Source organism: Caenorhabditis briggsae, assembly GCF_000004555.2.
Source record: "Caenorhabditis briggsae complete genome, chrI, whole genome shotgun sequence".
Lineage (NCBI taxonomy): Eukaryota > Metazoa > Nematoda > Chromadorea > Rhabditida > Rhabditidae > Caenorhabditis > Caenorhabditis briggsae.
This window is the reverse complement of record NC_013489.2, coordinates 15058476-15071742: the sequence shown is the minus strand read 5'-3', so window position 1 is coordinate 15071742 and position 13267 is coordinate 15058476. Positions and strand designations below refer to the sequence as shown.

At 39.5% G+C, this 13267-nt stretch overlaps 3 protein-coding genes across 3 annotated transcripts in view; all 3 read left to right on the top strand.

The window, feature by feature from the left end:
• Positions 1-3636: 3636 nt before the first annotated feature.
• On the top strand, positions 3637-5670 carry Cbr-exc-4 (the record flags this gene model as incomplete). The annotated part of the gene is made up of 3 exons (XM_002640673.1): positions 3637-4020; positions 4385-4747; positions 5542-5670. 3 exons carry the CDS (start codon positions 3637-3639, stop codon positions 5668-5670), a joined length of 876 nt encoding a protein of 291 aa, XP_002640719.1.
• A 425-nt stretch (positions 5671-6095) lies between these two features.
• On the top strand, positions 6096-11026 carry CBG19785 (the record flags this gene model as incomplete). The annotated part of the gene is made up of 5 exons (XM_002640672.1): positions 6096-6305; positions 6838-7517; positions 8168-9426; positions 10353-10506; positions 10555-11026. The coding sequence occupies 5 exons, from the start codon at positions 6096-6098 to the stop codon at positions 11024-11026; spliced, it is 2775 nt and encodes a 924-aa protein (XP_002640718.1).
• A 321-nt stretch (positions 11027-11347) lies between these two features.
• Positions 11348-13267, top strand: part of CBG19783 — a gene marked incomplete at both ends in the record, with an annotated part of 11695 nt that continues 9775 nt past the window's right edge. Inside the window, 4 exons of the mRNA XM_045241597.1 lie at positions 11348-11420; positions 11466-11596; positions 11643-12155; positions 12200-12309. Coding sequence (XP_045096859.1) covers positions 11348-11420; positions 11466-11596; positions 11643-12155; positions 12200-12309 — 827 coding nt within the window. The remainder of the gene's footprint in view (positions 11421-11465; positions 11597-11642; positions 12156-12199; positions 12310-13267) is intronic.

The window sequence follows — 13267 nt, the reverse complement described above, 5'->3', positions numbered from 1 at the left end:
AAAGTTTGGTATGTCTTCAATAGTGTCGCAACCCTAATTTGGGACAAAGGCTATAAAGTTTTCTGCTTTTCATCTCCTCCTCTGTCCTTTCCCCCCACGTTTCTACCGTATCTCTAATCTGTATATGTTGAACGCCTTAATCAGCTCTCAGTCTAGTTATTGCTTCTCCATCCACATTGGCACACTGCCAAACATGTGTCAACATAGAGAGCCGCGCAGCTGCCGAGTCCAAGTCGTTTGTCAAAATTTGAGCTAGAAAAACTCGTAAGAGAGAAGCAGAGAGGGAAACAAAATCATATATGAACGTCGAATCGACGAATCGAAATCGAAATCGTCTCGAGCAAAACAAACAGAGAGCAACCCAACTCTTTCTGTCTCTCTCGATTCTCTCTTTATTTGAACATCCAACTGTTCTAATTTCACTCTTGGACAAAAAAAAAGGAGTCGTCTTCCCTTAACCGTCGGGTCTTGTTTTTTCACATCCACCCGATTTTTTTTCGTCTTGTCTAGCCTTTACTAAGTGATTGAAAAATAGAAAAAAACTCACAAAGAATGTTTTCAGTAGGCATACATTTACAAACACATAAATCATTTGTACATATGTCCCCCCTATTGTGTGGTGGTGTCCTAACAATTTGATGCAATATGAGAGCCCCGTATATATGCATATACAAACCAATTCATAAATAACTTGTGTTATATATATATATATCAATCACGCCCTTCTCTCTCTCTCTTTTTCTCGCCATTTTTTTAGTGCCTACTTACATTTTTGTGTCAGCTCGATTACCATAACCGGGTGCTGGAATAATTGTCGCTGGTTGAAGTTTTTAGTCAAAAAACGAGGCGAGAAAAACGAAACGCACTGATTCTTATCGGGTGTACAGCAGGGTGAGAAACCCTGCTGTGTCCAGTTTTCTCGGATTTTCAACACTTTTCCACACTTCGATATGTCAAGTGGTGGTTGGTTGGTGGGGCCGCGTCGTTTCCCTAATCCAAGTGAGATCATGTTCAAGAGATTCCAATTTTTTTTTAAATCCGAAAGCTCTAGTGAGTGAGCTACTACCGTAATCCCAGAAGTACCTTTAAAGAATTTTCACGAAAATATTTAGAGTTTTTTATTTTACGACCTAAAAGTTCACGTACAATTTTTGTCTAGCTTCACGTGGATTTTTTCTAGCTCCACGTAGATTTTTTCCACATTCACGAGAATTTTTCTAGCTTCACACAAATTTTTTCTAGCTGGATTTTTTCTAGCTCCACGTGGATTTTTTCTAGCTTCGCGTGAATTTTTTCTAGCTCCAGGTGGAATCATTTTAGCTTCACGTACATTATTTCTAGCTCCACGTAAATTGTTTCTAGATTAAACACAAATATTTTCTAGCTGGATTTTTTTAACCTTCACGTAAATTTTTTCTAGCTTCACGTCAATGATTTCAAGCTTCACGTGTATTTTTTTAAATTTAAAATCTACGGCTTTCAATTTTCCAATCCGGCTTCACGGTGACATTTTATTAACCCAAATTGTTAGATTTTAAATTTAACCCAAATTTATCGTATGGATAATTAAGTAGACTCCCAGTAGACGTTCTAAACCGTTAAATTAAATTTCTACAAACCCACCGGCGCGGGGCACAAGGAAAAGAGTTATCCTGAATTTCAATCTCCAGATAAGAACAGTGTGTTGACCGAGATTCCGCCTCAAGATGCTGCTGCATTTCATTTGGAAAAACCGTGTGTCTCATTTTTCTCACCCATAAATGACGGGAACTTTTTGCGAGCTTCTCTGTTCTGTTTATCAGTTCGTCCAGTCGAAAAAAAAACCGCCTACATGTATAAAAATGTTTGTTCAGACAGCCTCCTGATTCAATCGAATGGAATTTATATTCTCTATTTATTTCTCTATATAGGTAGTACTGTAAAATTTCACTATAGTAAGAAAGCTCTACTGTCTTGATTGCTGATACTATGCTCAATGGTGTTTGCCACGTTTCCGGTCCAATGAGGGTCACCACCACCAGTGGGCCCCGTTCGAAAGCGCACTTTTTGTCCGTTTTGCACACACACTGTTTGAACAAGTTATTATCCCTCACAGCTTACACTCTTGACGACTTTCTCTCCCACCGGGCATTGTTTCATGCCTTCTCACTCTTCACACGATTTTCTTCAGGGAAATTGCATTTCACTTTTTTTTTCATGTGTTGTACAAATCGTTGCGGTTGTCTAATTAGTGTTCGTTCTGCGTTTTATGTTCTCTTTTAAACGAGATTCGCAGTTTTATGCTAAATTAGCTTTTTTTGAGAAAAAAAAACTAAGCGAGACACAATACGATTTCGAGAGACCTAGACAAAATTCTGAGGTTTCGCGTGCTTGTGTTTGCGGACCATTGAAACCGCGCCAGGTTCTGGAATTCAAAAATACTGCGTTTCTCCTTTTTTCCAGCATTTTAGACATTTCCTCCTCATCCCGCTTGTCGCAAGCCACCTCCTCCCCCTATTAGATTTCATTTCATCTCATTTCTCTCTCGAAAAATTTGACAAATCGCTTGACGGCATCCAGTTTTAGAATAGTGAGTGAGAAGACGTCGTCATCACTTCTCCAAACGCAACGCATACTATTATGAATAAATCGCATCGCATAAACCGTTTTGCCTGTGTCGTCGTCGTCGTCTCTTGATTCGTTTCCGATTACACGTTGCCTCTCGATCCCACCACTCTACAGATTTTTATGATTGTATTATATGTTGTTAGTTGGTTGGTATGTGTGTATATCTGTGTTTGTATCTTTTCTCGTGTTCCCTGTACCTCTGCGGGATTTCTAAATTGGAGACGTCGGGCCTGTGTTCACACTGCCCGATTCGTCTCGTTTTCTCTGTCTTCTCTCGTGTCCACCGCGCCTTTTTTGGAGTGAGAGGAACTGTCTCATCACACACACACACATCCTCCACCACCATCCCACCAGATGTTTCCTTTTTTTCAAAACACATTTCGCAATTTTTTTTTGAAATTTTGAATTTGAATCAAAACCCTTATTTTTTGAATTTGGCGCCAAAATTTGGGCGTCTCAGTTGAAGCAGAACAAACCATTTTAGCCTAAAACTTTAATTTCAAAATAAATTCCAGTCAAAAAAGTGCTGAAATTGGTGAAAGTCAGCGAATTTTCACATGTTTCGACTGGAATTTTTTCAGAATTTTCAGCTTATTTTTTCTAAAGATTATGGGCGTAGTCTATAACCGATTTCCTGTATTTGGCGCCAATATCACAAAATTTAGACTTTTTGCCCAATTTTTGAATTTGGCGCCAAACTCATTTTTTCGAATTTGCTGCAATTTTTCGGACGTACAAGTGGAAGGGATCAAGCCTTATAGGCCTAATCCTGGAGTTTTGGAAAAAAATTCCAGCCAAAAAAATACTGAATTCTGCAAAAATCGGCAAAATTTTCATATTTTTCGCAGAAATTTTTGATCCGAAATTTCTTATTTCTTGTCTGAGATTCCAAAGAATCTGAGTGAAAATTTCGACTTCTTTCTATCTTCTCTATTTCTCTCGCCTCTCACTCATCGGCTTTCTTGATTTCTTCCATTTTTCTACTTTTTCCCTGAATAATCGTCCCAGTACCCCTATCATTTTCCAGCAATGGCAGACGCTTACCAAATCCAATCAAATGGCGGCGATTCGCTGTCGAAACCGCTTCTCGAGCTTTACGTCAAAGCGTCTGGAATCGATGCGCGGCGCATTGGAGCCGACTTGTTCTGCCAGGAGTTCTGGATGGAACTGTACGCTCTGTACGAGATTGGCGTAGCGCGTGTCGAAGTCAAAACCGTCAACGTGAATTCCGAAGCGTTCAAGAAGAACTTCCTGGGTGCACAGCCACCGATCATGATCGAGGAGGAGAAAGAGTTGACTTACACTGATAATCGAGAGATCGAAGGGCGCATCTTCCACCTGGCAAAGGAGTTCAATGTGCCACTCTTTGAGAAGGATCCGTCGGCTGAGAAGAGAATAGAGAACTTGTACAGAGTGAGTTGATTTTGGCAGATTTTTTGATTTAATTCAAATGTGTAATTCGGGCCTCGGCGGACCCTGTCATAGTTCCTTTCATAATCAATATTTTTGGACCAACTGAATCAGATATGATAGAAATTGACGAGTACTACAAGATGATACTATTGAGAATGCTGTATCTTGTCTATGAGCAAAGTTATGCGCCATAAAACTTTTTGGCTTATAACTTCATTCATAAACAAAATACAGGTTTCCAATTAATATCATTTTGCAGTACTTTTCAAGTTCTATCTTATCTATTTTAGTTGGTCCAAAAATATTGATTATGAAAGAAATTATGACAGGACCCGCAAATTGAAATTCATTGATTTTTTTCTAGAACTTCAAACTCTTCCTGCGCGCCAAAGTCGAATTTGACAAGGGAAAGAAGGAGCCATCGAGAGTGGAGGACTTGCCAGCACAGATCAAAGTGCATTACAACCGTGTCTGTGAGCAGCTCTCCAATATTGATCAGCTGTTATCCGAGAGAAAGACACGCTACTTGCTTGGAAACAGTATGACAGAGTATGACTGTGAATTGATGCCACGTCTTCATCACATTCGTATCATTGGGTTGTCGCTTCTTGGATTCGACATCCCACACAATTTCACTCATCTCTGGAACTACATTCTCACCGCTTACCGTACCGCGGCGTTCATTGAGAGCTGTCCAGCCGATCAGGATATAATTCATCATTATAAGGTAGGAAAGATATATAAAAACGGATTGTTCTGTTGATTTTCGGTCATTTTGACAAATTTCACGAGTCTGGAGCTCAATTTTCAAGTTTCTGAACTTTTTGAAAAATTTGGATAATGCAAAAAAGAGCTAGATTGAAAACAACTTTGCATTTGTAGAATTTTTTGAGAACTACTTTTATTTTCAATTTCTGAAAGACACTTTCGACCCGTTTTCGGCCCGATTTCAGTACAAAAATAGCTGAAAACTAGGAAATTTCGAAAAAATTTATTTTCTAAATTCGAAAATTTAAATTCCTCTCGCTGATTTGTCCACGAGGAGTACAAAACACGAAATCTTCAATTTTATTTTTTTGTTATCGTAAATCCGACTTTTCATGATTCCTAGCGATTTTACACCGAAAAATTGAATTTTAAGCTGATTTGTAACCCAACATTTCAAATTTCGCGTGTCGAATTGTCCACGAGGAATACAAAATCCAAAATCAATCAAAATCCCGATTGGTCGAATTTCAATGATTTTTAGTCATTTTTAAGCACACCATTTCAAATTTGATACTGTGCTTATTCCGTTTTTAGTGCAAAACTGGCCAACAGGGGGTGTCTTTCAGGAATCGCCAAATAGCTGAAAAACTAGGAATTTTCAGAAAATTCTGCAAATGCAAAGTTTTCAATCTAGGTCTGTTTTAAGCCCTTCAAAATTTTTGAAGTGATCGGAAACTTGACAACCGAGTGCTAGGCTTCTAAAAATGCCCGAAAACGAACTTTATTAAGAAAATCGCAAAACAATTTTTTCAGGAGCAACTGAATCTGTTCACAAACCAGCGAGAAACGCTCCAATCGCCCACGAAAACCCATACGATTCCAGAAAAGGTGCTCTCGGATATTCGTGTCAAAGGACTCGCACCAGATGTGAATGTTCACTAGAATACACACCCTCGACCGTCTAATTCTCTACTCCCTCCTATCTCTCTCTCTATCTCATTCTATTTCCTTTCCATTCCTCCCTGGCTTCCCCCGTTTTCCCTCTTTTCGCACCAACGATCGATTTGTTATTTTCTCAAAAAAAAAAACATAATATTTGCTTTTTTTAACTCTATTCCTCTCTTGCTCAATTTACCTGGAAATTCGACGCAAAACCCTATCATATTGTTATTTTTGTGTTATCTCTTGCCATTTTTTCTCATATATTCCTTCTTCTTCTTTTCATAATCCTGTTATTTTACACTCGAATGAATTCCGATTCCCGATTCAAATTAATTAGAAAAAAGAACAGTTGAATTTCGTGCAACCGTATTTCCCTTTTTTTTCATAGAATTATAGAAAAAAATTCTGAAATTTCAAGATAAACAATGGCGAGTAGGCCACGACGAAGTCAAACACGGCTAACGCCTTCACCGGCGGTGGAGATTAAGCCGTCGAGAATTGAGATGGCGATGGAGGATCATGAATTGTTAGTGACTGAGGAACATATAGTGATGGAGGAGGAACGATTCGGATTCTCATTTCAAGAAGAGCCACTGACAGCTAAAGAGTGTGCAGAGAAAATGGAGACGTTTAAAGTACGGTTCTCATTACTCTATAATAAGTGCATGCGCCTTTAATACCGTATCTCGGAATTATTCAATTTTGGATTTTTCCTCAATTTTGCTGAAATTACCGTAAAACCTGTAATAGAAGAGCCCCCACACTGTCAACTTTAAGCTCAATTATCTCGATTCCTGTGAAATATATCAAAAATTTGTCAACTAATAAAATGTTTGTGATATTATGATAAACAATTTATCAGTTGACCACTTTTTGATATATTTTACAGTAACTGAAAAAAATCGGCTCAAAGTTAAAAGTCACGGGGCCCTTCGATTACATGTTCTGCGGTAATTACAACCATTTTTCAATGACTAGATCCTTTTTTTCCCTGTAAGTACTGAAATTCGCGAAAATCAGTGAAAATTACAAATTTTTCGGAGAAATTTTCTTTTCAATATGTTTTTTAATAAAAAATATTTTCAAAAAAACTATAGGCTCAGGCTAAAACACATTTTTGCCTGCCCCAAAAAATCATAAAATAGGCTAAAACCCCAATTTTTACAGACAAAAGAACAATTTCTGGAATCCATCCACGTTGGAGAAGCTGTGCGATTTCTGACCAAAGTGCTAATTGGACGAAACAATGAACCACTGCAATGTATAAACTGTGACAGAATATACACAACATCCTCCGGCTATTGGATACACTTCCAGAAGTGTAACAAAAAATCAGACAGCGAGATTGCGGCGGAAGTGGAAAAGTTGAGAAGTGCGCCGATTCTATGGCTGAAGGTCTCGGCGAGAGATCAGGAGAAGACACTCAGGCATATTGTGGGCACTGAATACAAGTGCTTTGTGCAGGGATGCATGAAAAGTTTCAAAACTCCAAAAGCTTTGATCAATCACTTGGATAGTTGTGTTAGAGAGGGATATTACCAGTTCAAAGATCGTCCTGATGATTTTCGATCGCTTCCCAGTAAAGCCAAAAATGCGTATATTAGAGCAGGATTGGATCAAAATAATGGATCACTGGGATGTTTTTTGTGTGGTCGAGAGTACAGTTTTCCGCACGGATTGATTTATCATATTGATCGATGTGGAGTCGAGGAGGCGCTTCAACCATGGAAGTGCTATCGATGTGGTTTTGAGACGAAGCGGGGAGATTCTGAAGCCCATCGTGCGGAGTGCGTCCAGCAGGTGGAGACGAAGAATTTCGATACAAAGATGGAAGCGTCGGTGTTGAGGTGAGCCTAAGCGTCAGGCGTAATTTTCTCAAATCCATCAGAATGTGTATGTAGATTCACATAGAAACAAAGAGAACATTCAAAAAATTCATTCAGAAAACTGAAAAATCGCTTTGAGTCCATTTCTAGAATCGTTTTTGAACTCCCGCCAAACTGAAAACTCCGAAAAATTATTGATTTTTTTGCAAAATTTTCAGACCTTTTTCAGCTATTTTCAAAGATTTTTTTTCGATTTTCCGACTTTTTTTTCTGAAATTTGAATAAACGGTGTTTGTGAAGATTACTGTAGATTACTGTAGTAAGCTTTTCTCTGCATTTTGACGTGATGGTGTTTGCGAAAAAAACAACTAAAATAAGAAATACGTTTTCTACAGTAACCTACAGTAATCCTCACGAACACCGTTCCATCAAATTTCAGACGAAAAATAAGGAAAAATCAAAAACGAAGCTTCGAAAATAGCTGAAAAACCAAAAAAGGTCTAAAAATTTTGCGAAAAAAAACGAAGAAAAAATAAATGTTTCTTTCGGAAAATCGAAATTTCAAGTTTTGGCGGGAATTCAAAAAATACGGTTCGAGAACCATCTAAAAGTTTCCAGAAATGTTTTCAATAATAAGCCCCTTTGAAATTAGTCGAATCTGAAATTTCCAGCCTCCTGAACGGCAACAATGGTGATGAAGCCGTCACAGATGACACCCCAGAAGTCATCCCAACGTCCACAAAACGCCGACGAACTACTGGAGGACCAGCTCCTCGTGTGACTGCTCGAAAAGACGGAACCACTCTGCTAAGATTCCGAAAATCCACAGTAAATCGGCAATTCAATGGTATCGTTACTCAAAAAGATCAGAATTCCTATGAGGAGACGTGCCAGGCTGTGTTCGAGACTTGGAAGACGGATTCTGACAACGTGGCATTCTGTAATCGACTTCAGCATATTCTGCCAAGCGAGTGGAAAACGGAAAATTTGGAGAGTACCAGCCACTTCTATCCGATATTCAGTCGTCAATCAGTGACGATTGCAACGGAAAAAGCAGAAGGATTGCAGACGACAGTTCCAGAAGGAATTCGAATTGATTCTAGAAAAAGTGAAGTGCTGGATCGAGCTACAGTAGCTTACTGTGGAGCCCCGATCAATGGAATTCAAGTGGCACCTGGTAAAGCGTCAGATGCCTCTGGTGAAGCATCAGATGACGTCATTTGTGTCACCACTTTTGCCAATGAGACGAATTTCGAATCGGATTCAAGTGTGGTCCAATTCTGGAGACATCGTTTGGCAGAGGAGGATAAAAATGAACTGAATCTCTGGTTCCTCTTACATATTCCAAACCATGGAACTATTCTCTCGATGACGTGGCTTCAGAAGCACGACACCTCGGAACCTGGATTAATTGGATTTATAGCCTTCTCCACGACTATTGGTCGGGTGCTCATCTATCGAATTGATTCTTCCAATGTCGCTTTTGATAAAGAAGCTCACAATTCATTGCACACTGTTCCCATTGTCACTGCCGAACCCCATCTGATTTTAAAACTACCCAAAGTGGATGACACGACGCTGGATGAGTCTTTTCTGAATGCAACTATCAAAGTGGAAGGGGAAGAAGTGGTTCTTCCGATGCAAATCGATGAATCTGTGGTCCCCCTGACGAGTATATCTTGGTCTGCGCATGGAGGTGGTGGAGTATTGGCGGCGATCACGGCGCTAGGAGCCATTGCGATTTGGAATTTGGACGATGAAAGCGATAATCCTAGAGTTCATATTGGTCCGAGTTGGAATTCGCCGCCCACGGAAATATCGTTTTTGAACTTCGACCATCTTGTCATTGGATTCAAAGAGCGTATTGTGAGAGTGGTGAATATCGATACATGGGATGTGAAGTTGGAGGATAGTACGATGAAAACCGCAGGTCAGTGACCATCTAAAATTCAAATTATCGGAAAAATGTTCAAAGTTTTAGAAAATCTTGTTTTTGAAGCTAGTTATGATCACACCAAATTTCAAACTTGGTGACCTAGTTTTGGGTTCCTAGGCCACCAAACTGGAATGGGTGTAACTTGCTGGGATTGTGATTCTAACACATAAAAATGTGTAGAAAATCATGGAGATTAACGTATCATAGAAATTTGTAAAATCTCGAAAAATCGCTTCTCATCCATTTCTGGAAACTTCCGGAAGGTTCTGGAATTGTTCTTGAATTCCCGCTAACACTTTAAATTCTGAAATATTAGCGGTTTTGTGCGATTTTTTCTTTCATTTTTGGCTCCCGGACGTTTCAGGACCCAACGTTTCGAAACCACGACGTTTCAGAACTTTTCTGCATTTTTGCATAGTGGTTTTTGCACACCAAACGAGTTTTGCTCATTTCAATTTGTTGTTTTTCTGCTCGGCTCCGGGAAGTACCACAACCCGACGTTTCAGAACTTTATATAACTGAAGCTCTGGGGAACATCGGGTACTGAAACATCCTGGAGCTTCAGATATATAAAGTTCTGAAACGCCGTGGTTCCGAAAAGAAGTTTCCAGAAATGTACTTGAAGCGATTTCTGAATTCGCTGAAAAACTCTGAAACAGCTTTAAATGACTCAAAATGCCCGAAAAATCTTTAAAACCGGTCAGAAATGCCTGAAAATAGTCAAAAATTGGTCTGAAAACGTCCAAATCTGGCATAGAAATGACTAAAAAAAGCCGGAAATAGTGTAGAATCGATCGGAAATTGATTAAATGCTGCTGAAAATGGCTTAAAATGACCCGAAATTGGCTGAAAATTTATGGATTTTTAGATGTTGATGTATTAAAAAATGTGAAATCCTCTCAACTTGACTTTCTTTCCAGGAACCCGCGTGCGTGCTGACTCCAGAATCCTTCACAGCTTCTTGACCTGGAACAGCGAGTACAACTCATTTCCATATTCGAACGCCATGAGTGTCTCCTATATTAATATGGACATGGATTCGATGAATATGATAATAATACCAACTGCTAATACGTAAGAGCTTTTGAGCCAGAAACATCCCTACTAGATTTTAATTTCCAGTCACCAACTGATGATTTGGGATGTGGCAATGTGTGCTCCACTGGGTACCCTAATATCCTGCGGTGTTGACGGACGACTCGTGGCTTCTGCAACTGGACGTCTTCTGAAAAACATGCATCATCCATTCTTTGCGAATCGAAACTTGCTACAACTGAAACGCCGTCGAGTGCTGAAGGTGGAGATGAAAATGGCAAAGGTTGAAGGAGAATCGGCGGAGAAAGAAAAGGAACAGCTAGCAGAGAGTATTGTGGAACATGACGACGTTTGTCGGAAGATGTGGTTGGATATCGAATTCGATCAAGTGTTCGAGCCAACACGTGTCGAGCTATCCTGTCGAGATCAGCGAATTGAGTCGTTGAATTGTGTCGATGCTACTGCAAATGCCACGTTTCCAGTGTCGTTTACCGGTGGAGAGGCTGGACTGATGTTTGTAGTGCCGAGCAAGCTGCTTGTTCAACAAATGGATCTCTAAACAATTTTTACCCTTGTTATATTTCATTGTTGTTGTTTAAAACTTGTTCTTGAATGAATCATTTACTTTCGTGTCGAGATTCAAACCACTATTTTATAGACTGTAATAACTGTAGAACAGGGAATTTTATTTTTTGTTTATTTCTTGTTGTTTAGAATAGCTTTTTGCGACCCTAAAACTTCGAAAAATTGACATTTTTCATTGTCGAAAAGCAAATAATGCAAACGCGCTCCGACGAACACTCGAAAAATAGCAGGCGATTTGAAGAGAGTGCAGAGAAACAATTTCAGAATTTTTCTTCATTTTTCTAGTCCTAGCCCTATGTTTCAATCTCGATTTTTCATCAGACACTCCAGCACATATGTCACATCTCCTATTTTTTATGCAAATGCTGGTAAGCTCTAATTTCTAGGAATTTCGCAATATTTCCAAATCTCAGAACCTCACATCGGGCACGCCTACACAGCAGTGTTGTGTGACACTGCTCATCGATGGAATCAGTTGAAGAATTTCAAGGATAAAGAATCGAAAGCATTGTTTTCAATAGGAACCGATGAGCATGGGAGTAAGGTAGGCTAAATGGCTACGGAAATCTTGAAAATTTTCGAAATTTCAGATTTTCCAAGCCTCACAGCTCGCCGGAACAACACCCAAGCAGTTTTGCGATCAAGTATCTTCAAAATTCTCCACTCTTTTCGACACACTAAACATCTCGCACACAAACTTCATCAGAACTACTGACCCAAAGCATGCAGAATCTGTGCAGCACTTCTGGAGGGTACTTCAAGACAGAGGACACATCTACAAAAGCAGTTATTCTGGATATTATAGCATTTCTGAGGAATGCTTCATTCCTGAGAATGAGGTGGAGGAGAATGCGGAAAACAAGATGGTTCTGAAGACAACAGGCACCGCTGTGGAATGGATTGAAGAGGAGAATTATATGTTTCGGCTGTCGGAATTCCGAGAAAAAGTGGGCGAATGGATTGAGAAGACGGACGTTGTGTGGCCTGTCAAGTACAAATCGCTGGCTCTGGATAGTTTGACGTTGGACGGCGATTTGTCGATTTCAAGGGCGAGAAAGCGGCTGTCTTGGGGCATTTCGGTACCCGACGATCCCTCGCAGACAGTGAGATTTCTGTTTCTTATTATTTCAAAGTAGGGTTTCTACAGATTTACGTATGGCTGGATGCCTTGGTGAATTATTTAACTGTCTCGGGATACCCAAAAGATAGACTTGTATGGCCACCAACCTGCCAGGTTATTGGCAAGGATATCACAAAGTTAGTTCTTTAGAAATTCCTATTTTTCCAATTCCAATTTTCAATGTTTTTTTGAATTTATTTGAAAAATCGCTAAAAATCGCTAAAAAGCGAGACAATCTCAGTTCTCGTCCATTTCTGGAAACTTCTGGAATGGTTCTCTGGAAAGTTCGCCCAAACTGAAAACTCCGAAAAATTAGCTACCGTAAAACCTGTATTAGAAGGGCCCCTCTAATAGAAGGCCCCCCCCGAGAGGGGTTTGGAAAAATAAAAGGGCCCCCGTAATATTGTCGTATTAAAAAAAAGTGACACCTGAGAATTTGAAAACCGTCGCATTTTTTGATCTACGAAAAAGTGCGGCAAAAACATAAAATTTCAGACTTTCGCCTCGTTCGAGCTACTTTCGCAATTAAGCTCAGTTTTTTTTGCTGAAAATAGATTCTAGAGATGCTAGCGATCATTTTCATAAAAAGAAATCAAAAATTTGTTCAGAAAATTCCACTAAATTCACAAAAATAAATTTGTTATTTACAGTATCCATTTTCGCTCCGCCCCCTCGTAAATCGACACGAGCGCCGGCTCCGAGGTTTTCAGGTGTCACTTTTTTTGATTCGACAATAGAAGGGCCCCCTGTAAAGATGGTCCCCATTCAAGACAGTCATAAAATTAAAAAAATTCCGTACGTTTTCAGTGAAAAATATTCCGGGAATTCTAAAATTTAAAGGGGGACTCGGACCAAAAATTTTTATTGCATTAAAATGTGTTAAAAGTTATCTATTTTCCGAATATTATTGCGAAAAAATTCAAAAAAATCCGAATTTCCCGAAAAACGGCGTTGAAAAGGAAGAAAATTCAAAAAAAGGTGCCGCCGGGGGACGAGGATTTTAAGTGAGAAACCTAGGCCACGGCAGCGGGCGCCTTTCCTACGTGGCAAATTTTCCGGATTTTTTCAATTTCATGTCCGGCAGGTAAAAAACGT